At 41.8% G+C, this 23,593-nt stretch overlaps 1 protein-coding gene across 2 annotated transcripts; it reads right to left on the reverse strand.

The window, feature by feature from the left end:
• Positions 1–709: 709 nt before the first annotated feature.
• On the reverse strand, positions 710–22,708 carry Ankub1 (ankyrin repeat and ubiquitin domain containing 1). Of its 2 annotated transcripts, XM_005393004.2 has the most exons (6): positions 22,154–22,704; positions 20,454–20,597; positions 14,628–14,844; positions 8,757–8,871; positions 5,130–6,068; positions 710–1,558 (listed from the first exon to the last, which is right to left on the reverse strand). In XM_005393004.2, exons 1-6 carry the CDS (start codon positions 22,241–22,243, stop codon positions 1,429–1,431), a joined length of 1,635 nt encoding a protein of 544 aa, XP_005393061.1. In that variant the 5' UTR covers positions 22,244–22,704; the 3' UTR covers positions 710–1,428. The 2 variants fall into 2 exon arrangements, with proteins under 2 accessions (XP_005393061.1, XP_013374135.1); XM_013518681.1 differs by lacking the exon at positions 20,454–20,597 and having other exon boundaries at positions 22,154–22,708.
• Positions 22,709–23,593: the final 885 nt, after the last annotated feature.

Here is a 23,593-nt window from a genome sequence, read left to right on the forward strand (position 1 = left end):
ACATCCATTTACAAAATAGGATAGGAACATTACAAACATTAGAGAGTTATAGATAGATTAGTAGGAAAATGTCAATGGCTGCTATAATACATGGTGGTATCTTCAAAGTGGTTTCTCAGGAAGACAGAGATATGCAAGAAGGATCTAATAAGTAGTTACAGCCTAAGGGTTGTCAAAAATAGCATATTACCTCCTCACCAGTGACTCCTGTCACTGAGGTGTGACGGCTGGAAGGAAGGCCAGGATTGAAAAGAAGGACCGAGAGACTTGCACCTGTGTCTAGCAACAGGCTATTTTCTTGTTCCTCCATAGTCATGTTTACCCACGGCTCCTCCATGGAGATGACAGTCTGGCCAGAGGAAGAAGGTAGAGTATGCCCCGGGCCCCCTCATTCCTGTTGGACTAACTGGTAGGGTGGGTCTGAGCTCTGGGGCCTCCATTTCAGAGGGCAGACCAATCTCCAGTGGTCACCTTTGCATTCAGGGCATGGCCCATGGGACCTCTTAGGACAGTTCCTCTTGAAGTGGCCTGGCTTTTAACAGTGGTAGCAGATGAATGCAGTAGTCGAGTTCTTCTTGCGGCCCTGGGAATCAGACTTGGGATCTGTTTCTCTTAGTGCTGCAGCAAAAGAAGGTACTTTTTCTCAGTCTCTTTGTTTTCTCTCCTTGGCCTCCTCCTCCTCATGGCTATAGAATACTGAGGAGGCAATTCTTACTAACATCTCAAGCGAGCCATCAGGGGCAAAAGCCATTCTTTGTAGCTTTTTCTCTCCAGCCTCCCATCGTGTTGGGAGGTGTTGGGATTGATTTAGGAGCTTGAAGAAATTTTCTGGGATAGCCAAAGAATTATAATCTTATTTTAGGTGTTATTTATACTAATATATGTTTGTTAAACTCAGTGAATATTACATTTAGGGTCTATGGAATTGATTGTATGGAAACTTTACCTCAATTTAAAAAATAGAAAGCCATGTTTCAGCAGGAATTAAAAATATATTGAGACAAGCATAATGTGGACAGCATTTGTAATTCTTGGAATTTTCTTACATAGAATTTTAAGTATTTATTTTTTCATTGCATTCTACAGTTATATGACTTAGAAAACCCAAAATCATTAAAGCAAATCTAGAAAAACAAAGGAAGAAACAATGATTCCTTCATCCTTGGTTCTCATCCTCTATCCTAGCCTGTAGTCGGCTATGATCCTCAGTTTCTTGTGAATTTTTCTCAGACTATATTTTTTTAAAAAGCCCTACATTTTCACTGGGGATGATGCATCCAAGAAAACACGATGTTAAGCATTAAATATCCTGTTGAAGTCGTAGCACTAGAACTGCAAGCATTAGAGCTGATGGCATTAGAAATATTAACATTAAAACTGGACATTATTTGAACAGGTCTTTGTACAGAATAAAGTTATCATGACTTTTCAAAGCACAATTTCCGGAGGGTTTTCACATCTCGTCAGACCCCCCTGGGTAGTCAGGTTAGAAACGCTCCTTCTGGCAAGGGCTCTTGCTATTTCCAACTGCTGCAGCCATCGTTTCTCTTTGAAGGCACTGGAAGAAAAAAGACACCAGGAGAATCAGTCTTATTCCTGTACATAGCTGAAAGAATGGAAATGTTCAGGCCAATTTTTGTAGCTGTGGCTAGTTTGTCTTTTTACACGGGTACAATGTGAAATAGAAACAAGGTTCTTCCTAAAACCAATTCTTTTTGATGCTGTGGGAATGATGTGTTCCCCAGCAATACTAGAAGTTTAGAGCCTACAACTAGAAACAGAAAACCTTTTAATAGCTGGTAAAATTTTCTGTCTTGAAGCTTTTTCCATCCTTCCTATAACCACTTGTTCTTCTCCATTATAATTTTTTATTGAGAAAATCTTGTTTCTTCGATAATCTTTAAATGAAATGTAGTGGAATTTCTTATTTCATGATAGTTGGCCTCTGGCTACATACTAATAAAAACTTACAAATTTGACAGTGAGGAGTCCTATGTAGTAGCATGTGAATGTAGTCCTTTCGGAGGAATTGCACAACCTCTTCACTGTGGGGTCCTCTAAGATTTTACCCTTTGTTCTCCTCTCTTTGTGCCTTTATCCTGGGAGCCTTCATTTATGCCTTGCTTCAATTCTCATATCCGTGACTCCTAAATCCTGACTTTTCTTGAAGTGTAAATCTCCAATTAGCAAATGAAACTGTCGGACACATCTCCTGTCTTCTTCCTTCGCTTGTCCCCTGCACAGTGCGCTTATTGTAACACACAGACTGCCGTCCCCACCAGTTCCAAAGTGGGAAACAGAACTCAATTCTTTCTTCCCCAACCCCATGCTCCCTGGAGCTCAGACTCCATAGGGCGTTCCCCAGAACACTTCTCTGCTACCGTCCCTCTTCTCTGACTGCTGCGGTCCCTGCAGCGTACGTGTTTATTATCTCTTGCTCCTCTTACTGCTGCTTCCTAACTCTATTTTCACCTTTTCACACCTCTCCCATGAGCCTCTGATACATCTTCGCCAGGTTTGTCTTCAGAGTACAAACAAAAGGCTGACTAAACGACTTACCTTATAAAAAAATACCTGACTTGTACCCCATGGAAAACAAAAGGAGAAGCAAACTCTCTGCTTGGGCGTAAAGCTGCTCCTTCATGTAGATGGAACGTACCTGGACAGTCTCATCTCCAACCAGTTTTCCCCATCCTCTAAAATTCCTTTTTGCAAATCCACTTACTCTCTTGAAAACGACACCCCTTGCTTGCCCTTTCACAAAGCACTGTCTTTGACCACGTCACTGTCTCCATCTGGATTCCTTCCTTCATTATCACCCTTCTGTTTGTAGATATTTTTAGGGCTTCCACTCAAGCTGTTAGGAGCAGACTTGCTTAAAAACACCTTGGTGTTTCAAACATTTGAACTAGGTCCTTGTATGCCTGCTTCAACTTCTTTGTTCTGGATTAACTTCTGGCTTTACCCTTATAGGTGCATCTCCCTGGGGCCTCTAAAGTGAGTTCACCCATCTGTGCTGCTCATGAAATCAACTCTTCAAGCCTTGAGATTACTCAGGATCCTTTGTTTACCCTTCCATAGCTCACCTGACTTGACTTGAAGTATCCTGTCCACCCTGATGTGCACCCTTGCTCCTCCTCAGCCCAGAAATCACCTGTTCTCTCCCTGGCGTGCAAACCCTACCTCATCTGCATTCAGGCAAAAACTGTTCATTGAGCACTTCCTATATGTCAGGCACTATTACGGAGGCTAGGAATGCAAAAAGTGAACAAAAGATATGAGCTATGCCTTCATTAAGAAAAAACGCACAGCTGTACTTTTATCTGGAGTCCAACAACCCACTAGAGTCAGCATTTAGGATTACTGTCTGTTCTCAGTCCAGTTCAATGCTCCACCTGCTGGACCAATCCCTTACATTTGAAACTTCACTAAACTGGACCTCTAGGTCGCATAGTGCTCCCTGGGATCGGATGCTAAGCAGTGAGGAAGGCTAGTTTCCAGCCACACTTTAACAATAGGCAGAGATGCGTTGGAGAGATGGGCAGGGGTCATGAGGGAAATTTTGGGGTGAGTGCTAGAAGTAGTTCATACCTGACCCGGTAGTGGTTACCTGGATACTGTATATGCAAATGTGAAAACTCAGTAAGCTGTACACCTGCTATCAGCATGTCCTATGCATTTTGCTGTACATTTTACAACTCTTCCAAGAAGCACTCTGCACAATAGACATTGAAGACCCCTCTCATCTGAAACTATACATACGCCCACTTTAAAAACACTTTGGGGCTGAGGATATAGCTCAGCGGCAGAGCCTAAGACTCTGGATTTGAGCCCCACCACCTCAAAAACAAACAAAAATGTACTTTTCCATGTTTCCATCTGTCTATCACTGTACTAGGCCATCTAAGCACTTACTGTATGTTGGCAAAATAAACTGATTTTAAACGTGTCTGCTGTCACACATCAGATTTCCTCCCTAGTGTTTATAACTTGACTTTAAAACGAACTATATAATTTTTTGAGACAAGGTTTCACTGTGTATTCCAGGCTGGCTGTGAACTTGCTACAAGTACCAGGCTCCAATTTTAGATCTTCCTGCCTCAGCCGTCCAGGTGCTAGCTAGGATTATAGATGTAACCACCACAACTGGCTTACAATTTTGGTTAATCATTTTCATAGTAGTTTTCTAGAAGTTTAGATTTTTAAATTAATTTCAGTCTCAGTTGTCTCCGAACTACAAAGACGTTAATGCTGCTAAGCGGTGTCTTCACTTCCTGTCAACCTCATTGCGCTGGATGTTAAATTTTGCATTTTACAGCCCAAGTTCCTTTCACCGCTAGGTGGCGACAACCGAAAGGAAATAGAGGAGCTGAACTAAAAGACTAAAAGGCAAATAAAACAATTGAACCTTAGTTTTTCTTTCTTTCTCATTATATGGAGTAGGAGGAAAAGCTACTCCTCAATCTATACTTCTCTAAGCTAATAATACTTCTTAAGTAATGGGTAGGACCTAAGATCTAATCTGAGTTTTCTGTTTGCGGTGAAATCTAATGACCAAAATTTATCTGTTGGAAACGAATGCGCCTGAAAAGCCCACTTGTTTAACCTTTAAATATGACCGTGGGCTCCCACTCATCTCGGAATGTCGGCTCTAGCACCTTATCCGATGCAAACCTCCTCCCCACCCAGGCAGCTTGCTTAGTAAGTCAAAGCAGGTCTGCACGGTCACTTCATTGTTAAACTGTTCCTCTTCTTCCACCCTCATCATCCACCATTTCGTGTCCTCTAGTCTCCCGTCACACTTTCAGTGTCTCCTCCCCGTGTTTCAAGTTTCAAGGTTGGCGCTGTAGGGCTTCAGAAATCATCTCTGCCCTAGACCTGTCTTATTAGAGGTTTGTCAATGTGTGTTTAAAGAGAAAACATTGGCTGGGTATGGTGGTGCATGCCTGTAATCCCAGCATTCAAGAGGCTGAGGCAGGAGGATCATTGCAAGTTTGAGGCCAGCCTAGGGAACATAGTGAGTTCAATACCAACTATGATCCACAGTGAGATCTTGTTTCAAAAACCAAAACAGTCATAATAATAACAATCAGAGAGAGGGAGAGAAAAAGAGAAAGAAAGAACACTACCTTGCCACGGCTAAGCAGTAGATTGCATTCTCCCTTGGAGTCTTCCCACTGTGCTTTGAGAAAGAGTCCAAGGAGGACCTTAGTAAGAAGTCAGCACCGGGTGCTGCACAGTGAAGTGATGGGTGTGAATATCCCACTCTTGAAACTGGAGGGAGGGGGACTTGGGGGAGATACTTATTCCTCACAAGCCTTTCTTTTCTTCTAGCTGTGGCAATAATTTCTTTTTTAGATGGTTGTTCGTGTCTTTGTAAGTCAGAGAGCTTACTTGCCTCTGCTAGTGGAGGAAATGTGAGGACCTGTTCCCTAGCGTCCCTCTGTGAAACTGGCAAAGAATCCAGAGGTTTCTTGCTTGCAGCCTGTGCCTTGAGCGGTGGTAGCTTGCTCAAGATGCTTTGTGAGTCCTGGTTCCCAGTCTTATGCCAGCTTTTGGAGGTCATTCGTGGTGTGGTGAAACCATCCACCATCACAGTATCTCCAACTTTTGCCCCAAAGGCCCTTGATTTGCAAAGCTGGCCTTTCTGAAGGCTGTGACTCTGAGCTCTGAGGAGCCACTGTTTTAGTTTAATATAAATCCTCATTGGGACTGAGATTTTCAGAAAAGACACCGTGGACCACATTTTACTCAACAAATATAATACACAGTCTCTGTGCTTGTGTTTGGAGGCGATGGTCAGAGGAGTTTGTCCCGCTGCGTTTCTACACTCCAGGCACAGAACGCTGCAGTTGACAAAGGTCTTCAGAATCAACAGCTGGCCTGCTTCTGCGGCCGCATGAATGGGACATTTAGAGACATCTGCATGCAGGGCTTCATGGCACCATGCTCGATAGGGGTGAACACCAACCGCCTCATGTGGCTGCACGCCCTGCTTCAGGGCCCACTCAGTGAGGTCAACGTAGCCGTAAAAGGCAGCGATGTACAGGGCTACCCTTTTCTGATACCTGAGTGAATGGAAAGGGGGTGTGGGGGCAGGGTTAGTAAGTCATCAAACAGACAAAAGGAGTTACACTAGATTCTCACGAAACATAATAGTTGAATTGTTTATTTCTTCCTAACTGCTGGGTGTGGTGCCACATGCCTGTAATCCCAGCACTCGGGAGGCTGAGGCAGGAGGATCGTTGTGAGTTCAAGACCAGCGTGGGCTACAAAGTGAGCTCAAGGCCAGCCTGAACTGCACAGCGAGACCCTGTCTCAAAAAGACAAAAAAAAAAATTTTTAAAAATAAAATGTTTCTTCCTAACTTTTACCTCTACAATGTTTGAAGAGGCTTATATCCACATACAGGTTACACTGCACACGTCCTACTTATGCACTTTATTCTACAGTGCACGTGTAAATAATTCTAACTGGTTTCCTTGGAGAGGCTGTCATTCTTGTAAGAATCAAATGCTTAGGGAAAATACCAAGCTTTCTATTATACAGGAAATTATTGGAAACAATTCCACACATTTTAGAAACATGAGAGTTTGATAGATATTTGTTTTGTCTGACAGTCCTTATTCTCTGGCTTCTCAGTATCTTGACTCTGGTTCTGATCTAAACCACTCCCTCCTACTTGACACCTACTAGGGCGATAGTATCTTGACTGGTCCCCATCTCCTGCTATTTCCAGGAATCGGAGGGTGCTTATCCTCTGTTTCAAACCCTCCAATAGCTTCCCACTATAATTAAATTCACACTCCCGCTGAGCGTAGTGGCGCACACCTGTAATCCCAGCACTCAGGCGAGTGAAGCAGGAGGATCTGTGCAAGTTTGAGGCCAGCCTGGGCTACACAATGAGTCCAGGGCAGCCTGAACTACATAGAAAGACCCTGTCTCAAAAAAGAAAAAAGAAAAAAAAAAAAAAAGAAAAAGCCACAGTCCTTAGCTTGGCCTCTGAAGAACCTCATCATCTGGCTCCTGCTCCCTTCCAACCTACTTCTCTCGCCTTTCATTGTCCTGTTGTCACAGTGAGAGCCCTCCTTCCTTCCAACATCCTGTGGTGCGTAAGCTGGTGATTGGTGAAGGCTGGTGAAAAAATGAGCGTGGGGAGGCAACTCCCGGAGGGCCCGCCCCTGCGTCCAGTGCGGACGGAGGAAGCGAGGGCGGCACCAACCCACACCTGCCGTTACAGCAGTGTGGCCTCCCGTGTGGCTCCCTGTTTGCAGGAGATGCTCTTCCTAGAGCATGTAGGTCTCTGGAGCCACATCGCACATTATAATTAATTTGAATCACAAATCACTAAACTAGCTTTTAGTTCGCACATCAGTTTCTTTTGAAATTCATTAGTGAAGATCAGCATTGCTGCCTTTGACCTATCAGGGATCAAGAGTCCTCTCCCGAGGCTTCTGGGCAGCCGGGTAATTACCTTTCTCCTAGTGATACTGAGTTCTTGGGCCGCATCATTCCTTCAAACATGGACAGTTTGAACTGAGTTCATCTTCTTCCCCAAACTATGCTTTTCTGGACTTCTCCTGGTCAGGTAGATCTTCCCTTCACTCCTTTATCTCCTCTCTCTCTCTCTCTGTCTCTCTCTCTCTCTCTCTGGCTCTCTCTCGCTCTCCCTCTCTCTCATCCTTATCTAATCTGTTACCCACGCTGGTTGACTCTGTCTCCCAAATACATCGTTTTAGTCTGTCCTCTTAGCCCCACCTCTGCCATGGACCTAGTTCAGGTTGCGACGATCTCTTGCCTGTCTCTCTGTCTGCTTCCCTTCCTCATGCTGAAGTCAGAAGTGCATTCGTAATGCAGATCCCAGTGTCTCCTCAACACTTGAAAGACAGAGGTCAGATCCTTATATATTCCTCTGCCGGCCTGCATGAGCTGCTCTCCACAGTTGTTTTTCCAGCTCTGACCACAACTCCCTCTCATTCTACAGTCCCGATGGAATGTCTTTCAGTCCTTGAAGCTACTTTCTCTTAACTCTGGGCCTTTATAGACACCTTTTTGGAGCATTATTTTTTTTTCTTCTTCCTGCCACCCACCTGATAGCAGTCCTTCTTGGAGTCCGAGCTCCTGGTGGTGTCTGGGCTTTTGTAAAATTTGATTAAATTACCCACAAGGGGGCACTGTTCCAAAATACCATAGAGTAAAAACCCAGAGGTCAACATAGGCGTTTGGGAAGCTGCTGGCTGAAATAGTACACTCAAATGCTCACCTGCCTCTCTGAGCTACCTCCCTCCACTCCCACACCTGGTACACTTCATGCAGGACACAAATGTGAAGCATATATGAAGTACAGTTTTAAGAAACTACTTGTGAACTTAGGAAGAGGTGGCCGATGTTCTCAGGTAATAATTGGCAAGTGCTTTTTGAGAGCATCTGAGTGGAGCGGCAAGATACCTATTCTGACAGGCTCAGAGGTGTTTTTGACAGTCTGATATCCCAAACCAACTGAAGTCACCGCTTCAGTTGTTATTTCCAGAGGGAAATGTACCTGAATTATAACCCATCAGCAAAGCGCTGTTGGCCCTGATGGCATCCTTGGTGTCCTGCTCCAGCAAATATCTCAGGAATGTCTGTTTGTTCCTGCAAAGTGGACCTGGCATGGAGCAGAGGCCAGCTCTAGAGCAAATGGAAGTCTTGAGGTCTGATAGAAGTTTAGTAAGAGGTTACTTAAATTAATGCAATGTTTGCTTTATCTCCCGTACTTGAGTACTGGTCCTTCTTTTGATAGATATCGTTGGACGTTAAGTTTTTGCCCAAGGAGACAGCCCATCAGAAATTCCTTCCATCCATCCCAGACGTCCAAACGAAGTGTTGTACCTGTGGGTCAAAAGAGGTAGTTTAGGGTTCTAGTCCGGTCACTGTGGTTCGGTAGCCCAAAAAACTTCTCATGGTAGTTTTTCTAACTGAAGCCTAAGCTAGATGCTCAGTGAAAAGGGTAGAGGGCTGGTCTGTTTAGTAGGGGCTTATTGGTTTAGAAAAGCCACCCGCCTTCTGTGACTTCTGTTTTCTCCTCTCTTCAATGAGTGAATACAGTGCTGAAATGTATTTTTCAGCTGTTTTGAAGCAGTCCTGCAGACCTTGATTCAACGCCGATATATATGTTTTCATGTAAACTAAAGTCATTGTATTGGAAGACGCAACTAAGCAAACTGGCGGGCAAATGGTCCTGGGTCGCTAGCTTCGGGTGAACTGTGATGGGTCTGAGTGATGCTTACCAGCTAATCTGCTGACTCGATCCTTTGTGGAAGAGGGCCTGCTCTGTTTGATAACCACAAAAGTAATGCACTGCTGTTGGAGAATTTATCACCAGCCTCTCAAAAGTCTACCCTTGCGTGGTTTCTGCAATGCCACTCCCTTTGTCCGTTAGGCTGGCGTTTTCCAGAAATCTCTTCCCCGGCCTTCTGACCGTCTCACTTTCTGATCGGCATCTTCCCTTGCTGAGGAAACCCAGACGCCTCCTTATCTTGCCATCCCCAAGTCTTTCATCCCCTCCACTCTGCCTCACGCGCGACATTCCGGCCACCTGGACCTTTCACCTGTCCTCCCAACATACCAAGTCCACTCCTGTCTTAGGACCTAACACTTTATGATTTCTTTCACTTGAAAAGCCCTTTGTCCAAGTTTTCCCAAGGCTTAGTTCTTCCTACTCAGTTTTCAACCCAAACATCGTTCCTCATGGAGGATCTCACTTGGCTACCGTTGCTGGAACGATCTGCCACCACGGCCTCCTCCCCTTCCTTACTCTTTTTTTAACTTCTTCATTGTCCCTAGCATCAGTACTTGAGATCATCTGACTGGTTTGGAGCTCTCTTTCATGCATGCATCAAGAAGAAGAGAGTTCCTTCAGGACTTGCTTCACAGCCTGGGCCTTGAGCAGGCCCACTAAATACTTTGAGGCCGATTCACTGGCAATCTCAGTGACGCGAAGGGCCCCACCGACCATCCATGCGCTGCGCACTTCCAAGTCCAGTCTCCAGCGCAGGGCCCCATGCCAGCTCCAGACTCTCCCTGCAGGGGCTGTTACCACTGAGGGCCGCAATGCAGTTCACCATCCCAAGTGACAGCTTCTGTCACCTTTCACTCCAACCAACCTTCTGTTTTCCTTACAACCTAAGTGAGAAACTCCCAGAATTTTTGATCCTTTTTGTATTTTTTATACCCTACACCTTGGAGATGCTTTTCATCCTTCCTGTTTTTTCCTGCCCTACATCTAAAAAACTGCTTATGTCTGACAAGTTTGTCTCATAAATATTGGAGAACTTTGCTTGCTTGCCTGCTTCACTATCCCCACTCTATTTTATTTTACTTTATTTATTTATTTGTCTTTTTGAGACAGGGTCTTCCTATGCAGTTCAAGTTGGCCTTGAGCTCACTTTGTAGCCCAGGCTGGTCTTGAACTCACAACGATCCTCCTGCCTCAGCCTCCTGAGTGCTGGGATTACAGGTGTGCACCATCATGCCCGGCCCACCCTATTTTAGACGTAGATGATCTCTCACCTAAATGTACTTTGAAAACCTCTCAGTATTCTCTCTCTCTCTTTTTTGCAGGTCTCTGTTTAAATGTCATCCCCATTTCTGATGAACTATCTAAGGTATCTTCCTCCTACTTTACTGTATTAATTTGTATTGTTCAGATTTTCTTACTCCGTATTTTTTTTTTTCTTTTTTTGGTACTGGGAATTGAACTCAGGACCTTGTGCTTGTCAGGCAGATGCCGTGCCAGTGAGCTATATTCCCAGCCCCTTCTCCATAGTTCTTATCTCTGTTTAAAATTAGATGTTTTTCTGTTTTCTACAAGGTGCTTGGCTTCCTCATGGAGTGCAAGTTTCAAGAGAATAGGGACATTGCCACTCTGCTTGCTTTCTCTAGTGGTGCCTGACTCATGGTGGAACTCAGCAAATGTGGTATGACTGAATGAAGTTCTGCCCCAGCCCCACTTTCCTATGGTTCTGCGCTGCCCTTCCAGCCCAGCAGGCAGACCTGCACTTCTGCATACACAGCCTGTTTCTGATCTTAGCAGCTTTTCTCTTGGTGCCAGTTCTGAATTATTTGGCCCCCTTTCCCACTAACAGCTTATGATGCAACCCAGAAAGTTTCCTTTTAACTTTCTTCCTCCAGAAAGTTTTCCTTGGCTATAACCACCCCTTTCCTCTCCAAGTAAGTTAAGGTGCTTTCCCTCTAGCTTCTACACATGCTTTGGAACTCTTTGTCGTGGAACGTACATTTTTGCTCTAGAATCGCCAGTTTGCAAATACTAACAAAGTACTCTTTGAATCCATGCATCAGGTCGCATGCAGTGTTGTGGGCTCTATTTTAGTTATGCTCTTGGGTTATAAAAGGTCCCTCAGGAGAATGAAATTTACTATACAGAAAGACAATGATTAGATCTGGTCTGTATAAAGAACTATTATAATTACTTCCTATCACTGAGATGCAATATCCAATGCCCACAAATAAAGGAGGAGAGGTTTATTTTGGCTCGCAGTTTGTAGAGGTTCCAGTCCAAGTCACCTGGCTCCAAGGCAGGTTGGCATGGTGGAGGGGCATAGCAAAGGTGAGCTGCTCACAGCGTGGTAGACAGGGTGCGTAGAATGTCAAAGGAGAAGCCAGGACAGTAGATACAACCTTCAGGGTCCAGCCATAGTGACCTGCCTCTTTCAAGCAGGCTGCACATCCTTACAGCAAGTCAGCCCTGAGCTCCCTGATCCAGTCACCTATGATCCCACGAGGGTTTGGGGCACACCTAGAAATAAACCATAACAGGAACGAGGGCTTTTCTCAAGACGAGCCAGTGCCCTTGTCTCACGTGGGTCCAGGGCCTCACTCCCTGTGTCTCTTAGTACGACCTCCGCTCTCCACTGTCCTCCGGACCCTGCTTTCCCATGGCTTCAGTTCTGTCATAACCTTGGCATTCATGCGAGCCTGGTTTGCTGTGAGCCAACCCTTCGTTATGAACCTGTGAGCCCTTTTCTGTCCTTACTGACTTGGCTTTACCAGCTGTCAGTTGCAGACTCACTGGTCTACTCTGGGACCCCCACCAACAAGACGAGTTCAAGGCTACCTTCCCTCTGCTAAATGTCCATAAGTGAGCTTTTCCTGGCCCGTCTGTCCTTCCCCAGCTACAGGGTCCCAGTTGGGGGTGCTCCCTCCAGCCCTGTATTTTATTCTACTTTAATTATCTGTCTTTTAGTAACTGTAGGTGTTATAACTGTTAATTCAGTTTCTTGTAATAAAGCAACCCTAATTTTTCTTTTTTTCTCATTAACCCTAATTTTTCAAAGAAGAAAGATAATAATCAATGGCTTTCTTGTAAGGCCCACTTTTTGAATATTTAGATAACTTTTAAATTAGTGCAAGTATCATTTATTGGCTAATCTTTCATCCTTATTGGTTTGTAATACCTTATTTGTTGCATTTTTTTTTCTTGAGACAAGGTCTCAGTATGCAGTTCAGGCTGCCCTTGAACTCGCTATGTAGCGCAGGCTGGCTTTGAACTCGCCAGATACAGCCTTCCAGGCGCTGGAATTACAGGCATGCACCGCCACACTGACTATTCATCACATGCTCAGTTCTGTCAGAAGCTTAGGAATTCTGTTGCAAAATGGAAATTTACCTGGAAAATGCTCTCTTGCCCCAGAAAATATAACCTAACCTTATCACTGAAAAAGAGTAAAAGAAATGAGACTTAAATTTTAGGGGTCCTGAATCTTAAAATTCTCTATTCTTTATTTTTAACTTTTAAAAACAGGGATGACAAAATTGTATGAGCTTCCTGAATTTGCACTTTCCCACTCTCTCCAAACCCATCCACCACACCAGGCTACCCCAGAAAACGGATGGGAGCAAAAGTGCTTGTCCTAGGCAGCTGTCCCCCGCTTCCCTGTGTGTTCCCTGTTTCCCAACTTTCTGAGTTCCTCATCCATACTCCTGGGGTTCAGTACCTACCTATCTGATTTAGGCTTTTTCTTTTCTCTTTTTTTCCTCTTTTGATTTAGGACTTCTATTCCTAAATCTGGAAGCCAGTTTCTTTGGTTTGAACTTTCCCAGTCAGGGGAAACAAAATAATACATTGCTCAGAACTAAAGGGAACCAGTAAAGGCACACTACTATGGCGACGTAACTTGCCTGGAAGAACCCGATTGTGGGTGTGACTGCTGTTTATTGGCAGCATGATCTGATCGGTTGCTGAACTTCTCCGAGCCTCAGTTTTCTTACCAATAAAGGGAATTAAAAGGCACAGGAGGTCTCCGGGGGCCTGGTAGAAGCACCCTGGAACCCGCCCCGATTTCAAGGCCTGAACTGCCACGGACTAGTTGAGGAACTTCATACAGTACTCCCTGAATTTCCACACATTTGAGTTTTGGGATCCAAAGCACATTCCCTTTTCCCAGTTTCTTTAGCCCTGTGTGATCCAGCATGACTTTCTTCTTGTTTTTCCTGGATTTCTCCTATTCATCTCTTCTGTTTTTAGTGGAATTAGTTAATGCTGAAATTATTTAAGTTCTGGTGAACATCTTCGCCTGCTCTATTCTCTCCTCATTCCTATCTCTCATACCACTCACTGCCAGATTCACTCTGTCTTAAAACGCTCCTGTTTTAGGGCACACGAGCCTGCACTGTGTCCTCTCCTCATTCTGCCTTCAGCTCTGCTTCCTGCTGCGCTGCTGCTCTAATCTGACCATTGGAGTACGTGCCTGTCTACTAAAGCGAATTTTATCCTGCACATGACTGGTGTCACACCATTACCACAATTGTTTAGCCAGCCACAATGGCATACACATGTAATCCCAGCACTCTGGGAGGCTGAGGCAGGAAAATCACAAGTTCAAGCCCAGCCTGAGGAACTTTGTGATTTGGAGAAACTATCTCAAAATTTTAAAAATTGCTGGGAATGTAGCTCACTGGGAAGGCCCAGAGCTCAATCTCCGATACCACAGATGAAATTGTTTTATTTTAACCGGCAACATTTAAAAATGAGATTGTGCTAAATTCATAACGTATATTATATACTACCACTTGCATTAAAAGGGGGAAAAGAGTATGTACTTAAATTTACTTCTATATATTATTGAAATATAATTTGAAAGAGCAAAAGATAAAGTAGTCTGACTTTTGCTCTTCTGTCCTGAGGGTATTAACAAGTCCTGCTCTGAGAACAAGTCTTGGTCAGGTTATGAGACCTTTTTTGTATCTTAGTCTGCAGAACCAGACACAAGAGCAGTGTTGAAAATTTACATCCATGCCGTCCTCACAGCAGTTTCAATTAGAACAACTCCTCCGCTGTGTCTTCATTTGGAAATGTTTTTGCTCCTAACCCTTCCTACCAAGGAACGTTGGCTTCAGAGAGGGAAGTGAGTGCTGGGAGGGTGGAAGACCGTGACCTATCACTACTTTCCTACTTCTGATATTTTAAACCATGTAAATGTATTAAATATTTTAAAATAAATAAGCGAATAAAGTTAACCAATTGCATCAAAATGTAGATTTCTGTTTTCTCATGATAGACTGCAAAACCTAGTATCAAAGACCCCTGGTGCTGAATAGCAGCCGGTGCCCAGGGCCGCAGACAGTACCCATGTCGGTGTGGTAGTCCCTGAGCGGGTTGCAGTCATACATCTCCTGTCCCTTTGGAGTCCGCAGACAGTAGATGCTCACGGGGAAGCCACATCTCAGAGTAACCAGTGTTCTCAGGTCAGACACCTTTTTACCAAGAAGGGAAATGTTCTCCATTATTGGCATCATCTCTTGCGTCACAGCGTTGAACACGTAGAGCGTAGGCTTGTCTTCTTCCTACGAGGGAAGGAAGGGATGGCACTTGTTGTCTGTGCATCGGGACCAGGAACAAATATTTCTGAGGGTGCTCTGAGTGGCAAGTACAGGGGTGGGGAAGGGATGGGAAGAGAAGTGTATCATATTGGATTAATAATATCCCTTAGTTATTGCGGGCTGATCAGGTCCACAATCTCCTGAATGAGTGTGCATCAAAGGCTAAATAAAAAGAGGCAAATGGAATCATTTCAGGGCTCCAGGAGGATCAAAGCCCTCTCACATAATTCAGGATTCTCTCTGGGCTAAGACCATGACCTTCTCTCAGTCACCCATATTTATTTGGTTATCAGAAGGGAGGGGAGTACTCAAGAAGGGCAGAACCACTCAAGGACTTCTCTAAGGAAGGTATGAAGTCACTCCACTCAAGAATGAGAACCCTGAGGCTGTAGTCTTCATCTAGCTGAGATCTGACCCAGGTGTCCTCGGCTGTGAGCTTGTCTTGTCGTTTGAGGCTTTCTGGCTTCATCCACCACTGCAAGTTCTAGCAGGGACTAGTGACTCACAGAGGTTCACATACTGTGAGTCCGCCATCTCCAGGTAAGGAGCCTAGGCCTTGGACAGATTCACAAGTGAACATGCAAAGCCAACTGGTTAATATTAAATCCTGCTCAGAGCCACTTTGTAGTGGTCTCCAACAGTATCATGCTTCTATTTTTCTAACAAAAAGGTGAAAATGATTTTACTTCCTCTTTAGCCTGTTTTAGCTTGCCAAATATAAGTCCGTGGTGATACCACAGAATGCCTCAGGTGTGCAGGCCTCCCTCAGAAGCTGGCACCTGGTGTCTAGGTCTTCATGGGCACTCCAGCTGGTCACTGGCCTCTTGTGCCTGCTTTGTTCCCTCCCCTTCTTTCTCCCATCAAAATTCTCTCCTTCCTCCAGGCGTGTCTTCCGGCTATGAGCTTATCATACAACAAATTCATTCCTCTCTTCCTTAACAATACCCTGCTACCTTATAATAAATATGCAGATCTCTATGAAAAAGACTTTAAAAGGAATGGTGTTTACTGTACTGTAGAATTTTTTTTTTTTTTTGGTCTCTTTGAGACATGGTCATGCTATGCAGTTCAGGCTGGCCTTGAGCTCACTTTGTAGCACAGGCTGGTCTCAAACTCGCAACGATCCTCCTGCCTCAGCCTCCCGAGTGCTGGGATTACAGGCGTGTGCCACCATGCCCTGCCTTTGTACCGTAAAAAATTAAGTGCCATGCTTTGATCTATGGCCCATTTCAAAAACTCAAATCACCAGTAGCGGGTTCTGGCAAAATTGTAAACTATCCAGTAGTTTTCAATATGTTTATTTTCTGCTTAAATTATCAATATATTTATTTATCTGTTTGCAGCTAAGAACCTTGATGGAGACGGAAAAAGGGCAAGAACATTGAGGAGCACCTTGCCTTGAGGGTAAGGAGAAGTGGGAAGCTACAGAAAGATGGAGAATCCAGTCCTTAGAAAGCATCTCAATAATCTGCTATGAAGTCTCAAGAAGCAATCATATACCATCGTGTTGATTTTTGTACATTGCCTAATCAACTCATTAACTCAACACTTATTTCTGTAGTGCCAGGTGCTATTCTAGGCACTGGGTGATGAAAGCAAACAAAACTCAAGCAATAATTTCCACGATAACACAAGTTAATATGAAGCAGGCAGATGCAATAACACCTCTGCATGCTGGGCAAAACCCCAGGCTTTTGTAATGCCTAATGCTGTGGTTTATGTAGGAAGACAGTCATCCGCAGCAGCGTTAGTGATGAAAGGTCGGGACTGACTCTTGGGTTCACAGAACTTGGATCTACACATCAAAGAAAATATTTCTTATGGCTTCTATAGAAGTTCTTTTTCAAAGAAGAAAAAAATTAATATAAGTTCTTTCCCAACTCTTCTTATGTCAACCCCATTTACTTTTGCAAATGTGTCTACATTACCATTAAAAAAAAGAAGCATATAGTGCATAGGAACTGGAAAACAATGACTGTTAAGTGTATTTAGAGGTAGTGGATTGCCTAATTTACCTCATGACTAGATTTATGTAATGTCCCTTCCTATTTTCATACAAATAAGACTTTGTAATCCACACAGCTATAAGCACAACAAAGAAACCAAATATCTTGGATTTATTCCATGGGACATAATATTTTTTGGACCTTTTTCAAAAAGAAAACTTACTTGTGAGTTTTTGAACTTTGCAAAAATGTTTGGCTCACATCATAATATTTCTAAGTTATAACAAGATAAATAAAAGACTTTAATCTTCCTAGATTCTCAGAAGATAGAGCTAACTTGCACAAAATACCATAGTTGAACATAAAGAGGAAAAGTGCTATTTAAATGTGTACACATTAAATTATGCAATAAAGCAATAACATCATTGGAAAGCGGTCCTTGGTAACCTGATGTAGATCAAGCAGTGTAGAGGTAGTATGATTCCATTCTCTAAGGCAATTAAATATTTCTGGAATATTTTTATGAAGTCTTTTTGTCACTGTAAGAGCATTTTTTAACTATTATGGAATATATAGTACATAAGGTTAATAGTATGGACGTCTGCTTTATTATCTAACCTAAACAGGAACTACGTTTAATGGAAACCAACAATCTCTTCCTTCAGATTAAAGTATGTATTACTTTTCTTCTTAGAATTAGTGGTAGCAATTCTCTAAATATGATTCTACTGGACAAAGCAAAATAGACGTCAATAAGATTTCCATGGAACTTGAGTTTTTGATTAAACCCTGTATGTTTGCCAACCCTAAGACTCATGATCATATTCTGCCTTAGTTCTTCTGAATAAATTCTTTTACCTTTCATTCTGTTTATGTCACCAGCATTTTCAGTTCGAAGCTTGTATCACTGTGGTGGATACTGCCTTCGTAGAAAAATGTATGCTATATTACCAAAACTATGAACATGTTGCTCCTGGCAAAGGAAACTAGAGACCAGAGGTGGGAGAAATTTCACATTTTACCTTTTGAAATGAGAACATGAAAATGTAGCACCTAATCAAACACAAATAACATTTTATTTTTTTAAAAAAATTATTTTATTTATTTTATTTTTAAAATAAAAATTTACCTTAAATAATAAAATATTCCTTAGTTAAATGAAAGCACCCTATCCACACGCCTAGTGCACTTAATGAACCACCCATGAACATTCCAACCAGTTCAAATGTTAGTACCAAATTTATACCTCTATCTCTAAGCAAGGAAACAATAAAATACTTAAACTTTATCATTAAATTTTCTTTTTTTGTTTGTTTTTTTCTGGTACCGGGAATCGAACTCATGACCTCACACTTGCCAGGCAGGCGCTGTGCCGCTGAGCTAAATCCCCAGCCCCTAAACTTTATTATTGACATTAGAAAATTTTAGAAGGTTCAGGACTGGGGATATAGCTCAGTGGCACAAGCACCTGCCTGGCAAGCACAAGGTCCTGAGTTCAATTCCCAGTACCAAAAAAAAGAAGGTTTATCCTGTACAATATCAAATACGTAGTATGTAAATATATTAACATAAAGATAAAACATTTAAGAAGTAACATAGAATTTGGTCATTTTCTGAGTAGCTTAGGTAGAAAATGAGAAAAAATCAGTTCTTTAAATTTCATATTTGGATAAACATTCTTCAAGGATACAAAACAGTACACAAAAGAATACCTGTAAATATTAAAATATATAAATATGTTTTGCTTGTATAAATAGGCTAATGCAGTGACTTTTATGACTTGTCTTTGCTACTTAGTATTGGAGAATATTTCTTCCAAATATTCATTTAGGAATCAATAAACCATATTAAAAGAGTTGATTTTGACTATTACAAATATTTTTAATGCTAAAATGGGAAAATAATTTCCTCACTTAATAGAAAATGTATGCCTTACTAAGTTCTTTGCAGCTCATGTGCACAAATGAGGTAAAGAAACAGTATGGAATAATGCAGCAGCTCTTAATCTCTTTGCATCACTTGAAAAAAATAGTTGCAAGAAGTAAGAGAATGTTTCACGTAGAGGAAATTAAAAATGGTGGAGTAAAGAACAACAGCAAAATACAGCCTCTCAGAAATCTGGAATTGAGATGCCTAGAAAACAGCAATTTAGCAAAGAGAGGAAGAGATAACAATTGTAAATATCTATGCGCCAAATGTTAGTGCACCCAGTTTCATAAAACAAACACTACTGGACTTCATAAGACAAATAGACACCAATACAATCACAGTGGGGGACTTCAGTGCTCCACTCTTGCAATTGGAGAGGTCAATCAGAAAAAAAATCAACCAACATCAGGGTTCAACTGCATCATTGAACAAATGAACTTAATAGATATCTACAGAGGGGCCTGGGGATTTAGCTCAGCGGCACAGTGCCTGCCTGGCAAGTGCGAGGTCGTGAGTTTGATTCCTGGTACCAGAAGAAAAACAAAAAAACCAAACAAGTAAACAAAAAAAAATTAGATATTTACAGAGTGTTTCATCCAACAACAGAATGCTAATTTTTCTCAAAAAGACATGGAACTTTTTCCAAAATAGACCATATCTTAGGGCATTAAGTATGTTTAAATAAATACAAAGGAAGTGAAATATTCCACTGCATACTATCAGATCATAGTGGGAATGAAACTAGAAATCAACAGCAAAAGAAGCCACAGAAATGACATAAAAGCATGAAATTTAAATAATACATTATTGAATAACAGTCACAGAAGAAATCAGAGAAGTAAGAACAAAGTTTCTAGAATCAAATAACAATGAAAGCATAACATATCAAAGAAAAATTAGAAAGAATAGTTGCAAATTAAAGGTAATGGCCCCAGAAAATAGGTAAGCACATAATTTTATATCTTTTACAGTTTGGGAGTTCTTTTGCAAAGTTCTTAAAGCCCATCCATGGATTTCAAGTTATACACCATTGATTAAGGACACTCTATAAATGGAAAAGCTATCTCTGTTGTATGTTTACCTAATTTAGATAGCTACTTTGGCTTGATTCGGGGTACAGAAAGTTCCCCATCATTCTTGTCTTTTTGTCTTTTTGAGATAGGGTCTCGCTATGCACTTCAGGCTGGGCTTGAGCTCTCTTTGTAGCCCTTGAATTCACAACAGTCCTTCTGCCTCAGCTTCCAGAGTGCTGGGATTACAAGCATGTGCCACCACACCTGTATTTCCCTCATTCTTATTGTTACTAAGAATTTCTTCTCCTTTCTCATACTACTGCCACCAGTCATTTTGGGCCCATAGAAGTGACCTAGTCCTCTTCTTCCCATTTAAAACTTTCAGATCTGCCCTTGGGCTTGTTCTAATACTGGTTTGTGGTAGACTCTGTGATTACAGCATGGGCCAGGCAGCATAGGGAAGAGAGAAGCGAGAGGACAGAAGGAATGCTAAGGAGAAATCATGTCCAGTCTACATGTCTTACTTCCCTCTATAGCACAAGCATGCATAAGAGTAATTTTTCAAAGGAAAAGGGAAGGCAAGAAAGTTAAACACTAAGTTATGAAATGACTTCAGTTGGGTTATCCACAACTTAATTCAAAGTGAGATAGACATTTTGGACAAATATTATTCTGATCATCATACCTTAACAAAGCATTTGAGAGTTGAACAAAAAGATATTCCAACATCAGCAAGACTCCAAGTATTCCTTAGAGCAGCTCCAGCATACACTAACTCCAGATAGCGCCTGCCTTGGTTGTCTTCAGAGAGAGGAATGTGGAAATAATCCTTAAAGGTGAATGGGACATTATGAAAACAGTACATCTCCACCTTACTAGATCAGAAATAAATTAATCTCCCCTCTTTTTCCTCCGATTATTATAATAATTTTGGAATAAAGGGGAAGGAAGAAGAATTAGTGTTGTAACTTGGAATCTATAGACTTCCCAAAGTTTAATGGACAGAGTTTATCTAGATCGAAAAACTATATATTCATTTTCATTAACTCTAAATGAAATTAAGATTTTCCTTGTAAGCAACAAACTGACATCACAGTAGTCAGCTGTACCTTTGTCACCAATAAGAATCACAGATATTTTTATGTCACATAACTGTTATTGCAGATACTTCAGAATATTATTTCTATTGACCATTACTTTGACAGTAGAACAGTTACTAAGTATACTGCTAAAATTTGTTAATGTGTTAATAAAACACCCTATGACACATGCTACTATGTATATAATAAATTTTATTTTTAATATTGAAAATTATAATTGAATATAACTGCTATCTTTTTATCATATATGTTTTACTTTATGCATTTAAAGACATTCAGAGAAGTAGTTCATAGGCTTTTCTAGACTTCCAAAAGGATACATGACACATAAAAGATTCCCTGTGTTAGATCAAGATTGTAGTAATCTACCAAATTTCATGTAACTATGGCTCAATGCATGCTACTTAGTAAATGAGAATGACCAGCTCCAAGTTAAATAATTGGTAGTCAGGAAGTAAATATTGTGCTTAATTTTTTATTTTACATTGAATGATTTTCAGAAATTGATAAGGGTGATATTGCACCCAGATTGTTTCATATTCTGACGCTGTGATTCTTGGCAAGGTTACTTCTCTGAGTTTCAGCTTTCTCTGAATGCAAAAAGTCATAGCCCATAAGTTTGTTAAAATGCTCTCTGCATCCAGAATCCTTTGGTTCTTTATATTTGTTTGCTTATCGAATAAGGCATCTCATCTACTGGACAATAGGCACACTCCACTTGCATGGCCTAAAATTAGAGTCATGCTTTTGTCCTTTTATGAAGAATTGTAGTAATATTATATGGCCCATGCACATCCCACAAATTCTTTTTTTTTTTTTTTTTGTCTTTTTGAGGCAGGGTCTCATTATGCCGTACAGGCTGGCCTTAAGCTCACTTTGTAGCCCAGGCTGACCTCGAACTCGCAATGATCCTCCTGCTTCAGCCTCCCAAGTGCTGGGATTACAAGTGTGCCCCACCGTGCCTGGATGCATCCCACAAATTCTTAAAGAGAAACAAAATGGTTTCTCCCCTTAGACTTCACTGGTTTAGTTGGGTTTCTTGTCTAACACATCTAACTTTATTCTTACCAATCTATTGTGTAAACAAATAGCAATATTTTTCAAATAGTTTCTGGCAAGCGCAAAGTAGTGAATTTGATTACCGGTACTGGAAAAAAACCAAATAGTTTTTATTCCCTATGTCTGAAAGTATACCCAATAGTATCTTTATCCTATGTGCATTTTAAACTACAATGAATAATGAAAGTTAATGTACATTTTAGTAGTGCAAGAACAAAGTACATACCTTTATCATCAGCTTGACAGCTTCCACAGTTTCATCAGCTGAAACATCAAATGGTTCAAATGATCCTTCAAAAGCTATGAAAATTCTCATTATGTAATTACCTCCTCAAAAACAAAACAGAACCAAGAAAAAAGAAAATAGAAAAAAATTTCTTTTTTTTAAAGATCCTGCTAGGTAGCTGGGAAAAGTTCCCATGCACAATTAAGGACAAAATTGATTGCCAGAGGCTACTGTCATTGTCTAACTTCAAAGGTGAATTGAGGGAATGTGAAGACCCGATTCCACACCGCCATAGTACTGGGCAGCACAGACAGCAGCTGAGTTGGAGGAAATGTTTCTTTGCTGAAGGCAGTAGTCAACAGCCTTGCTGTATTTGTATTACGGAAACAGGCATACTTGAAAATGGTCGGGGCAAGTGTGAACAAGCTTCCAACATGTGATAAAAAATGCTACACATAAATTACGCTTTGGTGATGTGATCACCGTCCCCTTACTCTTGAATTTATACGTATTCCAGTACAGCTGGTTGGAGAACCCTTAAAAATAGATCTTTGCTTGTGTACACCGGCGTAAGGTAAAGCAAAACAGAGTTGATTATATTGAATGAGTTAAGCCTGAAAGTTCTCTGTAAATAACTCTGAGCTGAAGTAATCTGGTTTCCATAACAACTTTGTGTACTTGTTCTCTGGCAGGATTTCTAATCCTTCCATGGGATACAGAACAATACTCACTTGTTCAGTGAGATGAATGTGTAGGCAAATATGGTTTCCCCTTCTCATCCCTGTGTAATGGAATCTGTTGAATAGCAACACAGTAGAATATGTATGTTTGGTGTTGGTGGGTAGTATTTCAAACCCTAGTCAATATGTGAGTGACGATATTAAAGACTTACTCAAGCTTATAGAGTAAGTGCTTTAGTGGAAATTAGAAGATTATCTTCTGAAATCCTCCAGTGATATTTTCAAGTCTCTGGACTAGACCCCTGCCCAGCCAGGAGAGAAAAATTCCCCAAGCAGATCTGTTAATTACACTTGCATGTGCACAGCGTTAACAGGAAGCCAGCACCTGCCCCATGCAGCTGTGATTCTAGGCAAGGTAACTTCTGACCTGCAGAGAGCTGCAGAGAGCTGCAAGGTAACTTCTGACCTGCAGAGAGCTGATTGTCCAAAAATACCACAAGAGACAGGGTGTGCCTGCTGCACCCTGCCAGCACCCACCTGTACCCAATACCACCCTGTCTGTCAGCTAGTCTCAGACCCCCTACTCAGAGACACAAAGTTTTGCAACCCCCGTCTCCTTCCTAAACTTCCCTATAAAACACGCTCTCACCCCTTGCTCCAGGCCAATGGTCTTTTTGCCCTTGGCCTGGCTGCACCTGATCTGCAATAAAGTCCTCACACATTGCTTAAACTCGGCCTCAGTGGTCTCAATTGTCCTCGG

The sequence above is a fragment of the Chinchilla lanigera genome, unplaced genomic scaffold (genome assembly GCF_000276665.1).
Source record: "Chinchilla lanigera isolate Chin_1 unplaced genomic scaffold, ChiLan1.0 scaffold00047, whole genome shotgun sequence".
Classification (NCBI taxonomy): Eukaryota; Metazoa; Chordata; class Mammalia; order Rodentia; family Chinchillidae; genus Chinchilla; species Chinchilla lanigera.

Bases quoted from the DNA above. Each gene is read 5' to 3' on its own strand.
- Ankub1 (XM_005393004.2), bottom strand. From the start codon at position 22,243: ATGAGAATTTTCATAGCTTTTGAAGGATCATTTGAACCATTTGATGTT. The intron at 20,598-22,153 runs GTATGTACTTTG...TTCACCTTTAAG, and splicing joins CTGTCAAGCTGATGATAAAG to GATTATTTCCACATTCCTCT. The intron at 8,872-14,627 runs GTACTGTCTGCG...TTTGACCCACAG, and splicing joins GGACTACCACACCGACATGG to GTACAACACTTCGTTTGGAC.